A 25,195-nucleotide genomic window follows, 5' to 3' on the forward strand; every position below is an offset into this window, starting at 1 on the left:
CCTCTCTGGCCCCCAATCATTTATCTTTTCCATTGGGTCATCTCAGGCACAGTGTGGATCCAAATGAAGTTCATTCCAAGTTGTGCCCTACCTCAGGATTCTATAGGAATGTCCATGTATTTGACCCCTTTGTTCCTGCTCCGTTTTCTATTACTGTGGAAACAAGAAATAAATGTGAACTGCATAGCACTTAGACCAGCAATTACAGGCACATTTGCTCTAGCCTAAAAACATTCTAGATATTTCCACAAGCATTTATCAAACAGTTCTATACACAAGGCTCTGATCCATGCTGGGAGCACTTTGGAAACAAAGCCCATACAGGTGCTATCACCCAAATGCTGTCAAAGTTCAAGAATGTGCTCTTTTTTGCCTGTTTTTCCAGAGAGTCCTAGAAAGATTGAGAAAGATGAGACTGTAGCTTTTTCTCTATAAAATTTTCATTATCCTGACAATGTTTTCCAATGAAGCCTGAGCTAATTTTAGGTAACCGAAACCTTGGGTGTTACCACAGATTCCTTTGAAAAAAATTTTATGGCATAAGAGAGGCAGTGTTGAAGATTTTTTTTTTTTTTTTTTTGATAATCAGCTTAGTTTTTCCTTTGCTTGCTGTCAGCCATTACCTTAATTGTTTAGCTCCTCTCTTTGCCTGGCATTTGCAGGACTTAAAGACTTCAGGGTGGTCCTGACATTTTCATTAAAGTGCTATGAGCTAAGTGCTCCTTCTCTCGCCTCATGGTGTATTTTCAGGTGCACTAACAGAGATCATTATTTCTTCATACAGCGGCAGTATGAAGAATCAAGCTGTGTTTCTTGAAAGATGAATGGGCATGGGTGAGGGGGAAGGTTGGGGTGATGATTAAATGTGGAAAATCATGCACCTCTTTAATGGTCCATGGTAAATTTCAGTGTCTTTATAATTAGGTTGTTTGTGAGTGTCAGGGCTGTTGTTATTCAGGCGGTGTTACATTATTTGTTTTTGTTACCAGAGAGATGGTGTCTCAAGTAGCAGCGGGGCTTGGACTCTTTGAGCACTATGAGTCACTGAGCACGGAATCCACAGGGTTCTCGTCTTGCTTCCCATCTTGCGGCACTTGCTAGCGGACTCAGGAAGCACACGTGTGGCAGCCAGCTTTCTGACTCACAGTTATTCATTCGTTCCACCTGTTCCTGATGTTGATGCCAGCTACCTGTGTTCAGTCCTAAGAGTCTGAATATTATAGGATTATGGACCAAAAAACATCCTCTTTCAATCCTTTTGTTTCCAGAAAAATCAACACCTGAACTTCTCTAAACCATAATTATCAGTGTACCTGACCTTCATTTATTTAATGTTAACTATCTGTCGGGTTCTATGGAAATCACTTTACATGGGTAATTTTATTTAGTTCTTGGACAGTTCTAAGAGGTAGATATTAGTGTTTGTCCATTTTATAGACTTGTTAGAGAAGCTGAGTAATTTCCTAAGGCAAGACTTTCCGTTTGGTGGTTAAGTGAACTTGGAATTAGAACCAAGGTTTGACTCCAGACTCTATACTAAGAAGTCTCTGTTTATTTATTGAACAAATCTATTGAAAGTGTGAACGTGAAAGTGTTGGTCGGTAAGTCATGTCCGACTCTTTGTGACCCCATGGACTGTAGCTTACCAGGCTCCTCTGTCCATGGAATTCTCCAGGCAAGAATACTGGAATGGGTTGCCGTTCCCTTCTGCAGGGATCAAACCTGAGTCTCCCACATTGCAGGCAGATTCTTTACCGCTAGTGGTTACCGTGTTTAACTTTTCACTTTGATATCTTAAAATGTTGTCAATATTGAATATCAGATTTCACCGTTAGCATTTTCTGCCACTGGACTATAAGTTCCAAGAAGACAGTCTGCTTTCTTCACCTTGTGTATTCAGAACTGAAGCTGCATCATCTAAGAGGTGCTGTAGTATTTTTGAAGGACTGAATGAAGTCATTGGCAGGCTTACATTCTTAGCAATATATTATTAGTATGAACCTAATTATAGATAATAATTGATTATTTATAAATGACTACCAGCCAGGTGTTTTTAATTTTTTTAAAAAAATGTTGATAAAATAACTTAATGAGCCCCATGTACCATCACCCAGCTTCAACAGTGATCAAAATCCTGACTTTCCAGACATGCTATGTTTATAGTCTAAGATTGCTGTTAATAAGGAGCTTTTTACAAGCTTCACTGGAGCAACAGTGAAATCTCTGTGTCTCCTCCCTCCTCACTGAACTCAGAAACAAGGTTGCTTTCTGAAACTTACACTGTTAAATCAGTGTGTACTAATTCAGAAGGGATATGAGCAGTTGTCTAGAGACAGAATGGCTTCATAGGTCTTAACACTTGTAATGAATGTACCTGTACATCTAAAGGAGAAGAGTCCCAGGTAAGAACAGGCTTTGGTCAGCAGCAGCATCCAGAAAGGGAGGTGTCACGGACTAGTCCTTGACCTTGCACTTGAAGTGCTGTACTCAGCCAGCTGCTCCTGTGTGCACAGTGTCAGCCTGATAGCTCCGGAAAGAAAGAAATTCATAGAAGCATAGTTAACTTCACTTATTCTGACTCGAAGCAACCTGCTACACTTGAGCTTGCTTTCCAAGGTGCTGTGCTGGTGAATGTCAATATCCCACCTGTTTGGTGGTTGATTTTCTCACTGTAAAGTAATTCCTCAATATGCTGGTTTTAGTATCAGTTTTTTATACTTTGTTGGCATGGATTAGCTTCTCTGTGAGGCAGGATTTTTAGGCCAAAAATGTTAATAATATAATACTTTTCTCATTGAAGTATTCTCTGTTCACTTTTCAAGGAATTATTTTTATTAAAGGCTAAATAATTCCATTAGTTTCAAAAAATATATATATATATTGCTTTTGTCCGTTAAAATTTTTTTTTAAATGAATTAAAAAATTATAGAAAATAAAATCCTTATTTGTTGCTTAGGTTTCCTAAATGCCTTAGTAATAATTCTTTTTGTGATTTTATTCCATCATATACTTAATCAGTTTTGCTTAAAATACCTTAAGCAATGGCCCAAATCAGTCTTAAGCCTAGTCTATTTTGTCCCTTGAGCTTGTGGTTTGTTTTTGGCTTTACTTAACATGTTGTTTTTCCTTTTGATTTTTCTTTCTGTCCAAAATGATTCAAGTTTGTTTTACACTTTTATCCTATTGGCATTTTCTTAGGTTCTCTTCTGCGTTGAATTCTACTTACTAGAGTCAGAGTACTTGCCAGAAATTCTGTGTTTGATTGTCATCACATTATCATTTTTGTGCAACTCTGTCTCATGTTGATCTCTGCAGTAGTTTGCCTCAGTATCAGGATGTTGCAATCTCTAGATCTCATCTTTAAGATTCCTAATTGAAAAACCCCAATGTCCTTCACATAAAAATCCATTTGTGGAAAGCTCCATCTGTAATTTATTCCCTCTCGGCATAGCTCCTCAGTAATGTTTTTGAGTTTCTTGTGGGATATGAGAGGTCATTAAAAATCATCATTTTTTCCTCCTTTTACAGAAAAAAAAATTGGATTGCTTGAACTTGCTCGTTATTTTCTTTTTTCTGCCTCATATGAACTCAGATAATGATGTTCTATGCTGCTAGAGCTGTGAAGTTATGAAAACAGACTTTTCTTTTTGTTGAAGTAAATATTTTGTGATTTCTGAAAGTGTCCCATATCAAGGCATTTACATTCCTTTTATAAACCCCTCCAGGGACTCTTTGCCTTTAGCTTTTTGGAGCACAGTTTCATTTCATTTTTTTTATATGAATTCCAAGGATGGAATTATTGAGCTCAGTTGAGAAGATCCCACGTTACTTGCTGTTTGCCTTCAAGTACAGTAATATGGTTTTTTGTTGTTATTACAATGTAGTGGACATCTGTTCTGTTGTGTTCTGCGATTGTCTGTGAAATGATCTTGGTCTCTTCGGGGTCCAGACACTACATCAAGATCCATTAGTACCAGTTTTATTTCTCATTATGTTTTAATGGTTCTTCTTTGTAGCTGCTCCTTGTACTTTCTCATGAGGACACATTAACAAGCTCTTCCCAACTAAACTCTTACCTATTCTGATTTACTAATCAGACTGAAGTTAAATTTAACATTTGAAGCTTAACTTTGCCATTTTCTAAATAAAGACTATTCAGAATGTAAACAATTTCAAAGAAAAACTTACTTGTCCTGCTCTTGTAGTTTGACTTTTAACTATGAAAAAGAACTTTACTGTAGCCTTATTTTTACAGATGGACGCCAGTTAAACATTACTGAAGTAAACTGTGTTATAAATTGGCACATTCTGGCCTGAATTAGTATATTCTGGTATGTGGCTTTGCCTCCAGCATTTGAATTAGTTGGTGTCATTTGCTTTTTTCCAACTTTATTTCTCTTTCTTTAGTAATCCTGACAGGAAAAGTGAAATATCTTTGCCTTATAGTCAGTGGTATGATGATAAATGTTTAATAACCACCTCTCTGAGTGGCAGCGAAGCAGCCCTGATTTGTAGCATTTGCTGATCTCCAGGGTGTAAATACTGTCCCCGTGGATGATTTCAAGCTCCCACGAGGCATTACTGAGCCCAGAGTTGGGAGGAGAGGCCCAGCAGCCACCAGTCTGTAGTATTCTCACCAGACAGAGTAGTGGTAAATAACCTCAAGAGAGTGGACAGTCCTAAGACAGTGAAATCATGAGGAAGTAATGGGTTTTGAGTATTTGTTATCTTTGTTTTTAATGTAATTTATATAATTGTAAGTTTATACAATTTTTGATAGTGATTGAATTTAACAACCCCATTCAGTAAATACCTGAAAATTCATGAATTAGCTTTTGTGAGTTGGCTGCAGCACACAATAGAGGAAGAGAGAATGACAGGGGAAAAGGATCACTCTGATCCTCTCAGCCTTATGTTTCTGTAATGTTATTCCTGGAGACCCTGACCCTTCACTGTCAAATAATTTCCTCTACCCGTTAGAGAATGCCTACGAACCCGTCGCCTGCACCTACCAAAGAGTATTATCTTTGCTCTAGACTCTGCAGAGCCCGCACAATTTCTTTAGTATAAACTGGGGGAAAGGAAAATCTTCGTATATTTCAGTAGCTAAAGTTGTTTTCGTCTTTTGAGTATATCTAATAGTGCCATGGGTTTTATGGGCTATTTCTTCTTCCCAGGGGCTAGCGAGGTCTTTGATACCACCCTGTTAGTCCATCTGGCAGGACCCTAATGCTACCTCCCAGTAAGTCGAAGGAAATAGCAACAGCAGACAGCTTTACAGTTCCTCCACTCTCTTGGTGGGCAGTTGGACAATTACTATTAATAGAAGACAGTGAAAGATACATATCTTTGTGTAGCTTTACATGATTAGATTTCCTTCTTTTACCACTGCAGTGGAGTAATGGATCTAAGAAAAAAGGACTTGCTAATGACACTGAATGCTGAAGCCTGAATGTTTTCTCCTAATTTTTGGAATACTTTAATAGGTTATTTTGAAAATCTACTTTTTAGATGTCCCTGGTTTTATTAACCTGATGGTATGCTCTGCTTGTTGTCCTGTAGTCAGGTGTTAAGATCTCACAGCATATAGGTTTTTACACATCTTGTATCTAGTGTACTGAGGGACTCATTTTACGTCATACAGTTCTGCAGTTGAAATTTTACATTTCTCTTTTTTCTTACTTCCAGCCCTGGCCTGGTGGTGACAGCAGAACATCATGCAATCAGTGTTACCAGGCAATCAGGGAAAGATACATATATATATGATCATTAAAATAAATACATTAAGACGAATTATGTGAAACTGTTCCATTAACATAACTAACAGCTGAAATGTAACATAGCAAATCAACACATGTGCTACAACATTTGGTGTTAGTCTTGACTTTGCCTTTTAAGGCTACACAGAAATCGTTCTTATTTTCATTGGAACACAGATGAGTGTCAAGCTGCAGCTCATCAAATGGCCCCTACTTATGGAAAAGATGCTTTCCCAAAGACTGTGCTCACCTTTGGCACAGTGAGAGTACTTTGCTGGGTGCTTCTACAGCATGATAATTGGAATCTAACCCCAGAGCTGTCATCATTTAGTCTTTGGTACAAAAAGAAATCCAAATAGCACAGATAGTTTTGGAAGTTGTTTCATTTTTTTTTTTTTTACACTGTAAAAAACAAGAATAAACTCAATAAATCCCAAATTCTCCTTCCTCAAGTATGTTCATCTAGACTTTATGATGCAGTAAGAAAGCATCAATATGTTCCAGGGTCCATGAGAATCAATAAAATATTGGAATACCAAGCCTGGAATGCATTGTGATATATTTAAAAGGAGATTGGGGTCTACTTTCATCCAAGAATATGCTCATAACACGCTTGATTTTGAAAACTATTAAGTGGCAATTCTGAAATATTGCACAGAAAATATCTTAGCATTGGAAAAAATATAAATTGCAACGGGAAATGTCATGTTTTAATTTGAGCCATCTCCTATGTAGCGCAATACAGCTGTTGTGTTCAGGATATTAGCTCTAAGTAATGAAGCATCTGCGATTTCCTTGAAGAGGCAAACAGAAACATTTTTATATTTTTCCCTATAATTCCAAAAAGCTAATGTGTATTCAGAGTAAATCTGTTTGTCATCTCACTATCCTTTAGAAGACAAACATTTATCAAAATGTTTCCCTCCCTCCCCTTCCTCCCTTTCTCTTTCTCTCTTCTTTTCTCCCAGTTTGTTTCACCATTCCACTCTCCAATTCCATTCTTCCTCCTGTCTCCAAGGTATCTATCCTCCATCTATTTTTTCATCATAGGCTTGAGAGTTTAGCTAAACAAGAAAATTAACTTCCAGAATTTCAAGACCCTAAGACATGTTTCAGGGGGAGGCGTTGATTTTTTTCCCCCATATCCGATACAGATGCCAAGAGAGTGAGTCACAGACACAGGTGTAGAGCAGGGCCGGGCAAGCCGCCCGTGGTGCATTTCCTGATTACATAACCTTTGAGTGTCTCCAGGAGAGATGAGGTCTAGAGAGAGCCATGCTGAGTGCAGTGCCAGGCAGTCTGATCACAGACAGGCAGTGCTTGTATCCCTTCTCAAAAACTTCCCTGCTGGGTTGTTAAAGCATCACAGGTTAGTGTTTAAATTGGAATCATGTAGGCCACAGCTGTGCCTTGAGTGAATCTCAGCTTTAATGTGAGTCAGAGTAGCTGACTCGGATATGAAGGGAGCTTTTTCTCCTCCAACATTAGCTACATTGTTATTTCCTCAGTGGCTAGAAAGGACAAACTGGGTGGCCAATAAAAAGCAAGTGATCCAGGATTCTTAAACAGTGAGTTTCTAACCCATATGTGTGTGTTAGTCACTCAGTTGTGGTGGACTCTTTGTGACCCCATGGGCTATAGCCCACCAGGCTCCTCTGTCCATAGAATCCTTTAGGCAAGAATACTGGAGTGGGTTGCTCTTCCTTTCTCCAGGGCATCTTCCTGACGCAGCAATCAAACCCAGGTCTCTTGCATTGCAGGCAAGGTTCCTTACCATCTGAGCCACCAGGGAAGCCTCTTCTAACCCATAATTAGACTATATTGTTTATTAGGTATAATAGACCATAATCTTTATATTCCATTTTAAAGTCAGTTTACATCAACTTAAAAATGATTTGCACCATCTTTATAGAGATCTTAAAGGTGTTGTTGGCTTCCCTGGTGGCTCAGCAGTAAAGACTTTGCCTGTGAATGCAGGAGACACAGGTTCGATCCCTGGTTGGGGAAGATCCCCTGGAGAAGGAAATGGCTACCCACTCCAGTGTTCTTGTCTGGAGAATTCCATGGACAGAGGAGCCTGGTGAGGTGGGGGGGGGGCCCCGGGGCCCCCAGGGGGGGGTGCCCCCCACAGTCCATGGGTTCACAAAGAGCATGACAGGACTTTGCAACTAAACAACAAAAGGTGTCAACTTTTTAATTTTGTTTCACATATATGATTGTATCCCTTTGTTAGATATTTTGTTATATATATGTGTTTGTTATATATTATCAGTTGGTCAGTTATCCACCTAAAGATTATCTCTGGATTATTAGAAACATAGAAAGACATTCTCAGATTTTAATGGCAAAATTAAGTTGAATGCACTATAGACTTATTGTTTGGCCTTATTAAGGACTGACAGATCAATTTTCTTCTCTTTACCCCCTTAACCGTCTTTGTCCCCACCCACCTTGGGAGGTGAGGAAGAGGGAGAGACCAGAGACCAAGCCTCAGAGGAAGCCAGTAAAGCTGCACAGTGTAGACTTCCAACCCCTTTCTAAGGCTTCCAGTTCTGTGATTTTATAATAAAACTGGTGAAGAATCTGGAAGGCGAGGGGGGTGTATTACTCGTCAGGATTATGCTAGCAGGGGATTATCATATGCTAGGGGATATCATTATGCTAGCTAGGATTATCATAGCAGGGGCTGATACTTGATCAAAGAAAAGTTATTTAGGTGATAATGAACAGTGTTCTGATAAACTAGCTGCAAGAAAACAAACAAAAAGTGGGAGGGCAAATACCTAGGTTTAGGTATGATCAGAGAGGGGCAGTGTTTTAAAATTCCTTTTAAGATTTTCATTTAGAGCATTTATTCTTAATAGGGAAGTCTGTAAAGCTTCAATCCAACTTTCACATAAAATATTCCAGTTTTGGGATTTTGGCTTTTGATATTCAATTCATAGCTTCAGTAGCTTCAGCTATTCAATTCATATGATTGCAAATTAGACAGATGCATGTTTCATAGAAAGGAATATTCTGCCTTTCTTTATTTTTAGCTTTAAATAAGTGCTCAGCACTTCTGGGAATCTTGTTTCAGAGAAACTTTAATTTTATAAAACTGGTGGCAGTTAAATATGGAGAGACCATATAATTTATCATCTAAACCAAGATTCTTTTGAAAATAAAAAGGAAACTAGTAATAATTATACCAGGACAGTAGGCTTAAACTAGAATGAAGTCACATGGCACCCTAACTGTAGCTCCTTGAGACACTGAGATATGCAGTTAAATCATTTGTGAAAAACAGAGACTCACAGAAAGAGATCAGATTTGTGGTCATTGGAAGTGGGTGGTATGGGGAGGGAAAATTGGATGAGGGTGGACAAAAGGGACAAATTTCCAGTTGTGAGATAAAGTCTAGGGATGTAATATGCACCGTGGTGACTATAGTTAATGTTGCTATATAATATATATGAAAATTAAGAGAGTAGACACTAATAGTTCTCATCACAAGGAAAAAATTCTTTTTATTTTCTTTTTGTTTCTATCTGAGATGATGGATGTTAACTTACTGTTAATAATTACTGTAGTAATTATTTCCTGATATAGGTAACTCAAATCATTATGCTGTACAGCTTAAATTTTTACAGTGCTACGGGTCAATTATATCCCAGTAAAACTGGAACAAAATAGACGAAAGACAACATCAAGTGTACATGGACGCCTGTGGCTTTATAGAGCACAGTATGAGTTTGAGGTCAGGAAGCAGGAAGTGACCTGAAAACGGTCTGATTGAGCTTGACCAGAAGACAGCATTTTATTGTTTTTGGTGGGATGGAACTGCTGCCCCTTATTTCCTCTTTATATTTTTATACTTGTCAGTTTCTCATTGTTTTAGTGTAGAGAATTAAATTTATAGGATTGGCATTTGAGAGGGAGGAGAGGAAAGTGGGAAAAGGTCAAAGACGGTTCTGTGAATGATATGTTAAGTAATGAATACTCGAAACCCAGAGAGGCTTGGGAGAATAGATGAGTTATATTACTCAGTCATTGAGTTTGAGGGTCCATAGGCTATCCATGTAGTTATAGCAAGTAGACAGCTCTTAGCCAAGGTTTTCAGTTCAGGAAGGAAATCAGGTCTAAAGTTGTATATATTTGGGTTTCTTCCACATAGAGTTGATTGTTAAGTCTATGAGAATGCATGAAGTGAATGCATGAAGTCTTTCATTCATTCATTCATTCAAAATTTAGCATTATGGTAGCTGGTAGGGATACAGTAATAAAGGAGATCAAATATGTCTTCACAGAGTTTATGGTGCAGTGGGAGAAACATACAGATAGAGGTCCTATGAGCACACATAAGAATCATACCTAAGCCAGACTTCAGGAGTCAAGGAAGACTCAGTCCCTTAGGATAAATATTTAATAGAAGCTCAGCAAAGGGGAAGAGAAGATGAGGGTGGAGTACAGAGAAGTCATAGAGCACCCAAGTCCTTTGAGAGAGTGCCTGGCATGTGTCAGAAACTGAGAGAATGTGAATTAAGAAGAAAATATATTAAAAGTTGAACATAGGACTTTAAAGAATGATTTCTTTGTAGGAGGCAGAGATATGGATAAAGAGGAATCAACACAGGAGCCTAAGAATGGAAATTGGCAGAGAATTTGGAGAAAGTGTTGAAGGCAGGGGAGAGTCAACTGTGTTAAAGCTGTGTAAGGAGTCAAGTAGGGTGAAGATTAAGGAGGGAAACTATTGAACTGGCAGTTATGTAGTTCTCTGAGGACTTGGGCATCAGTTTCATTGGCATGAGAACCAGATTGCAATAGATTGAGGAATGAGAGAAAAGGAAGGATGAAGTTTTGTAGGAAAGGGAAAGAGAGAAAGGGGGTGATATTTGTGGACAAAATAGGGAAAATATTTAAGAAGGGGAGAGATGCTTGGCTTGAATACCTTTGAAGCATTTGGAAAGAGATGATATCAATAGAAAGGTAGGTTAAGGGTGTAATTGGTGTTGCAGTGTTATGTGAAAGTGGAGTCAAGAGCACAAATGAGTAATTTAGCCTTGGAAAGAAGTCCGTTGAAACATCAGAGGAAAGAGAAAGATTTTGAAGAAAGCTCTTGAGAGGAAAGTTGAGGACATTCATACCAGTGGTTTTCCCAGTTAAGTGGAAGATAAAGTCCACTGAACATGGAGAAGCATAAGGGTACAGTTGAGAGCTTTAAAGAGCATGGCAGAGTTGAGAAATAAACAAAATTCTGCCAAGCTCTGCAGTCACAGTTGAGGTTTTGTTGTTGCTTTTGTTTTTTAAAGTCTATTTATAATGGAACCAATTATCACAGATTTTATTGGGTTCTTGAGGATAGAATTGGAAAAATGAATAAATTATTAGGCTGGCCCAGAATTGAGCCTTGGCAAAGCAGAAGATTGAGGTGGGAGAAATTGAGGGTATTTTAAGAGTGTGGGTGAAATGATGGCCAGTCTTTAGTTCCATCTACGTAAGAAAGTAGTGGTGGTGCACAGTTTATTTAGAGGGCAAGAAGAAGCTGCAGATTGTGCTAAAAGTAAAGGAAAGCTTGGTGAATAATGGTCAGAGAGGAAGCTGTGCTACTGATACAGTAAATGGTAAAATGAAAAACTCAGCAGTGGCCACAGAACTGGAAAAGGTCAGTTTTCATTCCAATCCCAAAGAAGGACAGTGCCAAATAATGTTCAGACTACCATACAATTGCACTCATTTCACATGCTAGCAACGTTATGCTAAAAATCCTTCAAGCTAGGCTTCAGCAGTATGTAAACAGAGCTTCCAGATGTACAAGCTGGGTTTTGAAGAAGCAAAGGAACCAGAGATCAAATTGCCAACATTCATTGGATTATGGAAAAAGCAAGGGAATTCCAGAAAAATATCTACTTCTGTTTCATGGACTATGCTAAAGCCTTTGACTGTGTGGATCACAACAGTCTGTGGAAAATTCTTAAAGAGGTGGAAGTACCAGACCACCTTACCTGTCTCCTGAGAAACCTGTATGTGGATCAAGAAGCAGCAGTTAGAACTGGACATGGAATAACTGACTGGGTCCAAATTGGGAAAGGAGTATGATAAGACTATATATTGTCACTCTGCTTATTTAACTTATATGCAGAGTACATCATGGGAAATGCTGGGCTGGATGAATCACAAGCTGGAATCAATAACAAATAACATCTTGTATTATTTGTTATTGTTGTTAAGCTGTGTCTGACTCATGTCTGATTCTTCTGCGACCCGTGGACTGTAGCCTGCCCATGGACAGGTTCCTCTGTCCATGGGATTTTCCAGGCAGGAATACTGGAATGGGTTGTCATTTCCTTCTCCAGGGGATCTTCCCAACCCAGGGATTGAACCTGCAGCTCCTGCCATGTCTCCTGCCATGTCTCTGGCATTGCAGACAGATTCTTTACTGTTGAGCCACCGGGGAAGCCCTGGAATCAAGATTGCCAGGAGAAAAGAAATATCAACATCCTTAGATATGCAGGTGATACCACTCTAATGGAAGAAAGTGAAGAGGAACTAAAGAGTCTCTTGATGAAAGAGGAGAGTGAAAAAACTGGCTTGAAACATAACATTCAAAAAACTAAGGTCATGGCATCTAGTCCCATCACTTCATGGCAAATAGAAGGGGAAAAAGTGAAAGCAGTGACAGATTTTATTTCCTTGGGCTCCAAAATCACTGCAGACAGTGACTGCAGCCATGATATTAAAAGACACTTGCTCATTGTAAGGAAAGCGATGACAAACCTAGACAGCATATTAAAAAGCAGAGACATCACTTTGTCAACCAAGTCCATATAGTCAAAGCTATGGTTTTTCCCCTAGTCACATATGGATGTGAGTGCTGGTCCATAAAGAAGGCTGAGCACCTAAGAATTGATGATTTTGTTTTGTGTTGCTGGAGAAGACTCTTGAGAGTCCCTGGACAGAAAGGAGATCAAACCAGTCAATCCTAAAGAAATCAACCGTGAATATTCATTGGAAGGACTGAAACTGAAGCTGAAGCTCCAGTATTTTGGTCACCTGATGCAAAGAGCTGATTTATTGGAAAAGACCCTGATGCTGGGAAAGATTGAAGGCAAAAGGAGAAGAGGGTGGCAGAAGATAAGATAATTAGATAGCATCACTGACTCAATGGAAATGAATTTGAGTAAATTCTGGGAGATAGTGGAAGACAGAGGAGCCCAGCATCCATGGAGTAATGAAGAGTCGGACAGACATGACTTGGCAACTGAACAACAAGGAGAAGTGAAGGTCATTCTGAAGAAAATCATAAGGCAAAATTCCAGAAGGTATGCTAGAGTATATAAACGGCATGTAGAGTCTCTTATAGGACTGTGGGTAGTAGTAGATCTTAAAAGACACTAGGAGTGAAGGCAAGACTGGGAATGGAAGGAAGTGATTTGGATGTCTTCCAGAAGCTGACAGCCACTTCTATCACTGTTACTGGAGTCACCATTTCAGCTGCTTTTGTACTTTATCCCCTTCACTGTTAATGCTTTTAAATCAAAGGGATCGCTCTGATGTCTATACAAAGAGTTTGGTATGTGGCATGTCAGTCTTCTTAAAATACAGTTTTGAATGTAGCTGACCCAGTGACAAAGAAGTTGCTTTATTTTGTCATTAGAAGATATTCCTGCGCCGATAATAAAAACTTTTTTTTCTTTTTTTGCTAAATAGGGAGTGATTTTATTTTATTTTAATATTTATTTATTTGGCTGCATCAGATCTTAGTTGTGACGCACAGGCATTTCTAGCCGTGGCGCTTGGGCTCCAAGGTGCCTGGGTCAGTAGATGCAGTGCACAGGCTTATCTGCCCCAGGGCATGTGGGATCTCAGTCCCCAAGTTCCCTGACCAGGGATGAACCCGTGTCTCCTGCACTGGAAGGTGGATTCTCAACCACTAGACCGCCCAGGGACGTCCCCAAGAACTGATTTTAACTTATGTAATTTGGGGAGTCAAGTTTACTTTCCTTTGGGTAAATCTGAAATTACTGAAACAAATTCTGGAGATATTTTTAATGTTGTTAATTTCATCAAGTTAGTCTTCGTTTCTTAACTTGCCTTAGTATGTGCTCAGTTGCTCAGTCCTGTCTAACTGTGATCCCATGGACACAGCCTGTCAGGCTCCTCTGTCCATAGAATTTCCCAGGCAAGAATACTGGAGTGGGTTGCCATTTCCTTCTCCAACCTTAGTATAGACATTATTTTAATTAGTACACTTTTTAAAACTTCTAATTTAGAAAAGTTTAAGAGTAGATTTCAATCTGATACAGTCTTAGCTTATTAAACAAGTTAGATTTAGGTCATTCTTCTAAACAATTCCCAAGGTTAGAAAAAAATTGTCGTGTATGTATGAAGAAATTTTCATTTTGAATATTTTAGAATCATTTGGAAGAGTATGGTTCACTTTCAACTATTAAATCCAGCAGGCTAGGAACCTATGTTTTAGGGAACGGATTTTCCAGATTGCAAATTTAATTTATTATTTCTAACTAAATAGAATATCCAGAATGACTCTTAAGTATGCCCCTTCTCCTGTCTTTCACAACACTTAGGAAGAAAAAGATGTTCTCTGCTATGGTTCTGGTATCATCTTTTAATAACTTCCAAGAATTTTGAAGTCTATTGTCTTCTCATTTCCCCTCTCCTTAACCTCATTAATGTTATCTAAAGATCTTTTAAGTTCTCTTTATCTTCCTAGAAAATTTCAATACATGACTCATGAAATTTCTCCCTACTTTTTCTCTTTTCTCATTTTGAAGCTTTTTCAACATCCATACAAATAATCCTTATAATCTATATGCTAGAGTGTTCCCTTAACTTACCCAATATTAATGTCTTTTATCTCCATTTCTTCTAAGCTAACAATAGGGATTGCCATATACCAGAATTCAGGATAATTTGGAAGTACTCCAGCTTAAAATTTTTGAACTCTGAAATTTCCCTTTCAGATTGTAATTTCAGTTGAGACAACTATCTTCCATTCATTTATTTGGCAAGTATTATTGAATGCCTATTATATACTGAACTTTTTGGTCCTCCCTTTTAGCCATTTACAGTGCTTTTCCTTTATTTTTGCTTCTAGTTCTTTGATATCCTGCCTGCTTGTAATTGTATTACTACCCTGACTCTAACCTCATTTGCTTTTCTGCCTATAGCGAGCTTCATGGTTGGTCATTTCAATTGCACTTAATTCTGAACCTTCAATTCTGACTTCTTTTTCTTAGGCTCTGTTACTGTTTCCTCTGACCTTATTCATTATTATTATATTTTACAATCAATATGCATTGGTATTTCCCTAAATATTTGTGTTTTCTGCTGTTCTCTGTTCCATCCTGCTTTTGTCCAGGGCCTCCCTTTAATTAATTGATTGTATTTGTTTAGTGTGTGTCTGCTGGTGATGAATTCTGGTTTTGTTTACTGACTTATGACATCTTTATTTTCTTTTCATTTTAGAGGGGAACTTTTTCCTAGGTATAGAATTACAGGTTAGCAGTTATTTTCACTTGGCACTTTAAAGACTCTAGGCCAGAGTGTGTATCTGGCCCACCCCTGCTCTTAGGATGTTTTGAGAGCCTGTGGTGTTTACAGGGGCTTCCCCACTGGCAGGTCCTGAACTATAATCCCTGTCTTCTCAGCACTGAGAAACGTCCCCAAACTCTAATTATAGGTACTTATAAGGACTTCGGCTGCTGTACTTGTGAGATGGGCAGTCACTAGAGAGTTTGAATGGAGGAGTGATACACAAAAGAATTTCTCTGTTTGCTGTGGTCAGAAAAGACCATAAGGAAGCAAAGCAGAACCTGAGAGGACCAGTTAGGAGGCTATTGCAAAAAAGCAAGTAAGAGATGAAGGTGGCCTATAATTTTTTGTCTGGCTATTAAAATTTTTAACTTCTAAGCTGCCTTAAATTTTGATCTACTCAAACCATTTCATCCATATGATATTACCGTGATTTGTTTCTACAATTCATACCTAATAATGTCACTCCTCAGAGATTCCTCATTTTATATCTTCAGGTAAAAATTCAAAGTACCAAAAGATGACAGATCATATCCATGCTCTGGAGCTTATCTCCCTTTATAGCATCCTCTCTTATTCTACCTCTTTTTTTGTTGTAGTTCATTCACTAAGTCATGTCCAACTCTTTGCGACCCCATGGACCGCAGCACACCAGGCTTCCCTGTCCTTCACTAACTCTCGCAGTTTGTTCAAACTCATGTCCACTGAGTCGGTGATGTCATCCAACCATGTCATCCTCTGTTGCCCGCTTCTCCTCCTCTTTCCTTTAGCCAGTTATCTACTTGAAGCCTAGATTCTCTCCATAGGTTATAAAACTTCCTCAGATCTCCATGCCTTGGGCCATATTTTTCTTCTTCTAGAATTATCCATCATCAACTCCCTTCTCTTGTCTGACTTACTCCAACTCATCATAAAGATTCATATTAAAGATTAAGGAAGAAGCTTATTTTTTTTTTGGAAGGGTTTCTGAACCTTTTCCTTCCCTATTCCAAGACAAAAATGATTAGTCTTTTCTGTGGAATCAGTACATTTATAGCATCTACTCTCTACCAAGAACAGTTTTAGGAGTTGGAGAATCACAGAAAACTAAGCTACAATATTTGTGCTCAAGGACCTTGTTCTAGAAGAGAAGACACATAAATATATAATTACATTGTAGTGTGATAGGTGTCCTAGTAGAAAGTATGATCTTGAGAGAAGGATATGAGTGACGTGTTCCTAGAAGAGGATAAATCCATATCAGTTTTTAAAGAATAACTCAGAGTTTATCAAGCAGAAAAGGTGCATGGGTTAGGGCAAATATATAAGACTTAAAGAACAATATGTCCATCAGCACTGGACTCCAAATGGAGAGTGCAGCTCAGTTGGTGAGGCAGGTAGTCTGTTGGGTCTCTAGAGCTAGAACACTGATAGCCAGTTTTCAGCCCTGGTGTATTCTTGCCTCTTTTTTCCAAAACGGTATTTCAAACTACTTTGTAAAGTAAGCACAAATGTGTTAGAAATGTCATGAACATAGGGGAAAAGGAGATGCGTAACCCGAAATCAATCATAATAACACATAGTAGTAACCTGAGAAAAAAAATGGAATATTCAAGTCATGTACTCTTACACAAGATCCACTGACTGTTTGACTAGTTGCCAAAAAAGAAATAGGAAAAGAAAATGAAAAGCAAAGTCTTTGCTTTGTCTTCAGTAGTTTTACACGTCCTTTCAAGAAAGAAATTACTTGAGCTAGTTTGCCTTCTCTTACCTTTTGTAAAATGCCCTTGCTGAGGAATCCACTAACCATATGGTTTCTTCCAATATTCTCTCCTTTCTCCCCCTTCTCCCTTAGTATCTTTTTGCTACATACATTGCTCCTTCAGCCACTCTTGACATTGGACTTCAACAGGAAAAGAAAAGAGAAATTTATATGAAAATACAACCACCATTTGAAGACCTTTTTGATGCAGCAGAAGAATATATCCTCCTCCTCCTTCTTGAGCCTTGGACAAAGATGATAAAATCAGACCAAGTTGCTTACAGAAAGGTATCGTGGCACTGATCAGCTGTGTGTAAACCATTCAGGTTTACTGCAAAACTGATGATAGGCAACATTGTTAACTTGCAGGAGAGAAAAGCTGAAAAAGGTCTCACATGGGCCAGGAACTCAGAGTTAAGATTTGGGCAGACACAAATTTGGGGCAGGGAAAGTATTGATTCACTTAGTTTTTCCCCATTTCCCTGTTGTCTCCTAACAAAAGACGAAAATTGATGTCATTTTTAATTCTGTCTACAAATATGTCAGCAGAGAAAAATCTGAGTTTTGGATTCTTGTGAACCAGTAAAATGTGGCATGATAATATACTAGTTTTGTCATTTCTTGCCATTTCTCAGCAGCGGCTTTAAATAATTTTGATTAATGGAAGGAGCCTGTGTATTTTTATTCTGGATGAGTTACAGTAAATACTACACCCATGGAAAATGTAAACATTCCATATGTATTGTGGAAAACACATTCTGTGACTTAAAGCACTCTCAGATGTTCATCAGGTCAGACTGCTTGATTTGAGAAAAGTGCCAGCACACCTTTTTTCATTCCAAAAGAGCTGATTTTAAGTCTAGGTGCTTGAATATTTTCACTATTCTTATTGATGTGTGGAAGATTAATTTGAATCACAAATGAAAGCCATTTGTGGGTATTTTTAATATTAAGTTACTGCATGTACCCTTACCTTATTGAATTATAACCAATATAACACGATGGCTTATTAAATTCATTGACCAAAATAATGAAAATTTCATTCCTGATTTCTTTTTGTCCTGAAAAATTAACATTCACATCCTTTCTACCACAGAAATGCATGTTTTACACTAGGAATATTGGGATATCATATGAAATTTTTGAAAACTTCTCTCCAGTCATGATTTAAATACAGTATATGGTATAGAGCAAAATGAATCTGAGATATGGTCCCACGATGACAAAAGTAATTTAGAATTATAGCTAACTTCCCTAACACCAAGAAGTTTCGGCATTAGCCGTGATTCTTATGAAATGCCTGGGACAAATTATATGCTCTTTTTTTAAAGGAAAAGTAAATTTCTCTTAATTCTACAAGCTTCTTAAATTCAGCCCAAAGGACCTCTGTAAAAGTTCGGCTGACTGGATTATGTGGACCCTTTCCCAAAAAGGATGAGCAAGGAGATTTAACCAAAATTAAATATTAAATACAGGAAGTTCTCCGTCAGCCAAACTGATTCTTGCCGGCAGTAGAGAAATGGAAAATGATCTTGTTCTCCTGACGGTGTAAAGCAGTGCAGCACACAGGCTGAAGGCTGGGTCCTGCTGTGAGGTTTAATTTCATGATTGAGTAGAGTCCCATCATTTTTTTCTTCTACTGTGGATTATTTGGTCCCCTAAAGCTAGCTGTGCCTATCTTCATGTCAAGTCGCTCGGTCATGTCTGCCTCTTAGCGACCCCATGGACTGCAGCCCACCAGGCTTCTCCGTTCATGAGATTTTCCAGGCAAGAGTACTGGAGTGGGCTGCCATTGCCTTCTCCAATCTTCATGACTATTATCCCATTATAATGAATAGAAGCTGGGAATGTGACCCACCCAATGTGTTTGCATTGTCTGTTATTTCACACGGGGTATCCAGAAAGGAGGAATGGTCTTTGGTGGCATTGTATCATTACCCAGACATGTATGCATTGTATCATTACCCAGACATGTGTGCATCTTTTGTTTTATCACGTGCATTTGCGGTCTGACTTTGCTGTAACTAGTGTTTTTCACTATGTAGGTCTTCCTGCTTTTGCCTCCACACTAACTTACTTTATTGGCAAGTGTATTTGTTTTTTAGCCCACTGTTATTGGCAAATTGTGCATTCTTTCCCCACTTCTTCATAATGCATACTCTTTTGATGTTACAAACTTTGTTATTGTTTTATTATAGGTGGAGCTGGTGGAAGAAACTCGACAGCTGGATTCCACATACTTGAGAAAGCTACAGGCTTTGCATAAAGAGACAGTTTTCAAGAAAGCTGAGGTAAGAAACTCTCTACTTAGAAAAACAAACATTTTAACCTGCAGAGGATTTTCACTGCATGTATTGGTGGTGTGTGGGAATAGGGATCATTGATTGAGGAGCTCATGTATGATAAAGTAGGGGGCAGGCAGTTCCATTTTCTGCTGCTGCTTTGCCTAACATGCTGCGTATGACAGGTATCACATTTTACTGACACGTTATTTAACAACAAAGCCAGAAAAAGAAAGCAGATGAAGTCGTGTAGGGAGCCAAGATACTCATTTGCCTTAGAGTCTTCAAGCCACGTTATATTCCTTTGGATGTTACTGGCTATTTTCTGTATGGCAGCAACTCTACTTGTTGTCAAGTTACAAAAAGAATTAACTTGAGTTTTCCAAACAGAAAAGGAAGTGTTGTGTGACAGCAATAAGCAAAACAAGAAAGAAAAATATGGAAAGGCTTTAACGGAGTCAATAAAAAGATCATAGGATTGACTGTGATAGTCAGGTGTTGTTTTGATATATAAATTTACAAATTTGTGATTATCTAAGTAAGCCATGATAGATCCATAAGGCCGTAAGATTCAATGTGTGTATCTACATAAAAATGACAGTTTAGGTTCATATTTATTAACATGGAAAATGCCGAGGACATGTTATTATATAAATATGTGGGGAACAAACACTGGTCTGATGTAATCCTATTCATATAAAATTATACATGCATTTCTACTTGTATACATATATGCAAAGAGAGCTATTTGGAAAAATGTTCATCAAAATGTTAAAGATAGTTAGCTCTGAGTGACAAGATTTCAGATGATTTTTTTACTTTCTACTTTCTACCTATCTGAAATCTTTATTCTTTTAAACTTTTACACAGACAGTAAAGTTATTTTTTAGGTATATTCATGATTTTGCCTTATACATATAGAAATTCTTTATTTGAAATTCCACTAATTAATATCTGGAAAGGATACATAAAAATTCATGAAGATAGTATATTATAAAGTTATATCTTAAAATTTTTTTAACATATTATTCATAATACGTCTACCTATTAAAATTTTTTAAATGTAGGAGTTTATCTCATGGTCTGATGTTTTTCAAAAACAAGTAGGAAAGTGAATTAATTATTCAGCAAGTTACATAGGAAGGATTTCTAAAGAATAAGCCTCGCTAGCTTTTTGCCATGAAGGGCTTATAAACTGTTCATGAAGCATCAGAGGTCTTAAAAATAACTTACAATTGACTGTTCTATGAGGGTGATTACATCTAAAGTATCTTGTATTACTCTATAACTTAAAAAATTTTATAGGTAAAATAATGTTTTATATTCATGATCTATTATTAAGGAAAAGAACCAAGTTACAAAACCACACATAGTTGTATAGTACTATTTCCATATTTAATAAATTATGTTATGTGTAAAAAAAGACCAAATGGATACACATAGAAATGTGGTGGTTATCTCTGGGTGGTGGTACTATGTATGCGGTTCGTTTTCTTTTTATTACAAAAGACATACTACTTCTATACCAACAAAAATAGTAAGATTAATATTTTATAAGCAAGTGTTTACTAAATGTTTACTAATGTTCCTGAAAAGAAGGGAATAGAATGGAAAGGACCAGAACAGAATTTGATGTGTTAGAATCACATTCTAGATTCTTTACCCAGTTCTACCATTGAATTGATAAATGCCATTGGCCTGATAATTAATTTTTATTTGTTTATCTTTAACTTTGGAAAGTAATTTGTTGTATTTAAGAGATTTTTATGAAAAGTATTATTTCACTAGGACACTACTTCTGAAATTGGAACTGGTATTTCACCACTTCCTCATGTCTCTAAAAACACAGAATACTGGAATATGGTTCCTGAAGAATATAGGCATTTTAATTTTAATGAACTGCTTAACAACAAACTGGAGTTTGAACATTTCCGTCAGTTTCTTGAGGCTCATTCTTCAAGGTGAGAAACATAACCATTTTAAAATTTCTCGATTAAAACAATTTTCTAAGCTACTTATTTTTTAAGCTGCTTGTTTTGATTCAACATATGATAAAAATGATCTGATGCTTGGTTTTACCCATTTCTGTAAAAATTAATGAGCATAGTTATCTGAAACGTATATGGTTAACTTTTTGTTGGGAATTGCATTTTGATAATAGCAGCCTCCAGAATGTTATTTTGAGTGGTCAAACAATATTTGTTGATACTTTTAGCACTGGCTAAATTAAAACACCAGTATATGTCATTTTTCCCTATTTTGACTTTTCTTTCTTTTGTGTTTTTCTAGACAAGTGCTCTGATTACTAGTTCTGAGAAGCTTCTCTTTTGTATTTCACTGAGCTATTAAAATTACTGTGCTGCTTTGTGGCTTTTGTTAGTTAATACACAAATGAAGCATTGTAGTTCTGCATAGAATCTTGGTACCTTATGACACATTTATCTAATATAAAGTGAAGTATTCATCATATTTTTCTCTAATAATTTTCTCCCAAGTTAGGAAAAACTGGCTAGACCTGGGAGCCAAATTTCACATACATAGTTTCCCTTTTTTGTGATGATAATTATTCTAAATTTAACATGTTGCCAAATAGACATGCAATAGGTGGGAATTTTTCCATCTTTGAAATTGATAGTACTAGTCCATCATTAATGGAAGAACTCTGAGACCCTACCAGTATGGTGGTAGGTTCTTTCCTGATCCCAGTATTCCTTGTATTCATATATATATTTAGCCAGGACGGGACACAGTATTGTACTCATTAGTTCCATGGTCTAATCAGTTGTGTTAAACTACTCAACACAGCACTTTCTAAGTTCTGTCAGATCAATTACTTGTTTGGTGTTTAACAGAATTGAAAGAAAGAAATAAGATGGGCTGTACTTTGTTTTCATTTTAGCATGGACCTTATGTGCTGGACAGACATTGAACAGTTCCGAAGAATAACTTACAGAGATCGAAAGCAAAGGGAGGCAAAATCTATATATATAAAAAACAAATACCTCAATAAAAAGTATTTCTTTGGGCCCAACAGTCCAGCTTCTGTGTATCAACAGGACCAGGTATTAACATGGAAGCGTATTTTCTACATTTTAAGTATGAAAACTAGTAATTTATTTCTTTTTGCTAACAACCTGAAAGTCATCTTTTTTCTTTTGCTTTTATGACTTATCAGTTAGATACTTCTGATATCTTTTTTTAGGTATTCATAATAATCTACAAATGTCTGCAATGTGGGAGATACTTTAAAACTAAAGTATTATATATTATTAAAACTTTGTTATTTATTAAGGTGATTTATTGAATAAAATTAACTATCATTCATCTACTCACCCATTCATTCAGCAAATATGGGTGCCTGTGAAATGCCAGACACTGTCCTAGGTGCCAGGACAAATGGCAAACAAGGTGAACAAAGTCCTTGCATCTTTCAGTGGGTAGAAAAACGGCCACTATTAGCTGTTAAGCCTCATCTCTACCTCTTTTCTGTTCTTCTCTTAACTGATATTGCTCAAAACATAATCAATCTTTGAAAAATCCTGTTTGCCATTGAATTGTCCTCCAAAACTATTTCTGTTGACCAGGAACATAGATTTTCCATTTTGTTGAGCCAAAATCATAAGGCCTTAATCACAACTTATTAATAAGTGTACAAATGTAATGGGATTCAGCAATGGGTTTGAGTGTTCATGTAATTGATACATGAGATATGGCTTAATTTTAATGACTTTGAAATATAAAATTAAGTGTTATAATTTATTTAACTTGAAGTTTGCTAGTACTAGAAGTTTGCTAGATCAAATGTATAGCATTTGATTTCTTTATTTTCATAGTTTAAAACAATGCATACCATATGCATTGTTCATAATTAATTAAGATCCTGCCTTCCCAGGGATCCAACCCAGGTCTCCCATATTGCAGGCAGATTCTTTACCAGCTGAGCCACCAGGAAAGCCCAAGAATACTGGAGTGGGTAGCCTATCCCTTCTCCAGCGGATCTTCCTGACCCAGGAATAACCCAGGGTCTCCTGCATTGCAGGTGGATTCTTTACCAACTGAGCTATCAGGGAAGCCCTATATCATAATGGCATCAGTTCAGTTCAGTTGCTCAGTTGTGTCTGACTCTTTGTGATGCCATGGACTATAGTACTCCAGGCTTCCCTGTCTATCACCAACTCCCGAAGTTTACTCAAACTCATGTCCATTGAGTCGGAGATGGTATCCAAAAATCTCATCCACTGTCATCCCCTTTTCCTCACGCCTTCAATGTTTCCCAGCATCAGGGTCTTTTCCCATGAGTCAGTTCTTCACATAAGGTGGCCAAAATATTGGAATTTCAGCTTCAGCATCAGTCCTTCCAATGAATATTCAGGACTGATTTCCTTTAGGATTGACTGGTTGGATCTCCTTGCAGTCCAAGAGACTCTCAAGAGTCTTCTCCAACACCACAATTAAAAGCATCAGTTCTTCGGCGCTCAGCTTTTCGTTATAGTCCAACTCTTACATCTGTACATGACTACTGGAAAAACCATAGCTTCGACTAGACGGACCTTTGTTGGCAAAGTAATGTCTCTGCTTTTTAATATGCTGTCTAGATTGGTCATAACTTTCCTTCCAAGTAGCAAGCGTCTTTTTATTTCATGGTTGCAGCACCATCTGCAGTGATTTTGGAGCCCCCAAAAATAAAGTCAGCCACTGTTTCCACTGTTTCCCCATCTATTTGCCATGAAGTGATGGGACCAGATGCCATGATCTTCGTTTTCTGAATGTTGAGCTTTAAGCCAACTTTTTCACTCTCCTCTTTCACTTTCATCAAGAGGCTTTTTAGTTCCTCTTCCCTTTCTGCCATAAGGGTGGTGTCATCTGCATATCTGAAGTTATTGATATTTCTTCTGGCAGTCTTGATTCCAGCTTGTGCTTCATCCAGCCCAGGGTTTCTCATGATGTATTCTGCATATAAGTTAAATAAGCAGGGTGATGATATACAGGCTTGATGTACTCCTTTCCCACTTTGGAATCAGTCTGTTATTCCATGCCCAGTTCTAACTGTTGCTTCTTGACCTGCATACAGATTTCTCAAGAGGCAGGTCAGGTGGTCTGGTATTCCCATCTCTTTCAGAATTTTCCACAGTCTTTTGTGATCCACACAGTCAAAGGAGTCCAAAATGTAGTACTTGGATGCAATCTCAAAAACCACAGAATGATCTCTATTCGTTTCCAAGGTAAACCATTCAATATCACAGTAATCCAAGTCTATGCCCCAACCAGTAATGCTGAAAAAGCTGAAGTTGAATGGTTCTATGAAGACCTACAAGATCTTCTAGAACTAACACCCAAAAAAGATGTTCTTTTCATTATAGGGGACTGGAATGCAAAAGTAGGAAGTTAATACCTGTCGTAACAGGCAAATTTGGCCTTGGAGTACAGAATGAAGCAGGGCAAAGGCTAATAGAATTTTGCCAAGAGAACACACTGGTCATAGCAAACACCCTTTTCCAACAACACAAGAGAAGACTCTACACATGGACAGCACCAGATGGTCAATACTGAAGTCAGATTGATTATATTCTTTGCAGCCAAAGACGGAGAAGCTCTATATAGTCAGCAAAAACAAGACTGGGAACTGACTGTGGCTCAGATGATGAACTCCTTATTTCCAAATTCAGACTTAAATTGAAGAAGGTAGGGAAAACCACTGGACCATTCAGGTATGACCTAAATCAAATTCCTTACAGTAGAAGTGAGAAATAGATTCAAAGGATTAGATCTGTTAGACAGAGTGCCTAAAGAACTATGGACAGAGGTTTGTAACACTGTACAGGAGGCAGGGATCAAGATCATTCCCAAGAAAAAAAATGCCATAAAGCAAAATGGTTGTC

General features: G+C 37.7%; 1 protein-coding gene across 4 annotated transcripts in view; it reads left to right on the plus strand.

The window, feature by feature from the left end:
* Positions 1 to 25,195, plus strand: part of RGS22 (regulator of G protein signaling 22) — a 143,300-nt gene that overhangs the window by 76,292 nt on the left and 41,813 nt on the right. For all 4 annotated transcript variants that reach the window (XM_070803121.1, XM_070803119.1, XM_070803122.1 and 1 more), the window contains 4 exons: positions 17,128 to 17,322; positions 19,233 to 19,325; positions 21,105 to 21,277; positions 22,216 to 22,378. In XM_070803121.1, the coding sequence (XP_070659222.1) occupies positions 17,128 to 17,322; positions 19,233 to 19,325; positions 21,105 to 21,277; positions 22,216 to 22,378 (624 nt within the window). The remainder of the gene's footprint in view (positions 1 to 17,127; positions 17,323 to 19,232; positions 19,326 to 21,104; positions 21,278 to 22,215; positions 22,379 to 25,195) is intronic.

This window comes from Bos indicus, chromosome 14 (genome assembly GCF_029378745.1).
Source record: "Bos indicus isolate NIAB-ARS_2022 breed Sahiwal x Tharparkar chromosome 14, NIAB-ARS_B.indTharparkar_mat_pri_1.0, whole genome shotgun sequence".
Classification (NCBI taxonomy): Eukaryota; Metazoa; Chordata; class Mammalia; order Artiodactyla; family Bovidae; genus Bos; species Bos indicus.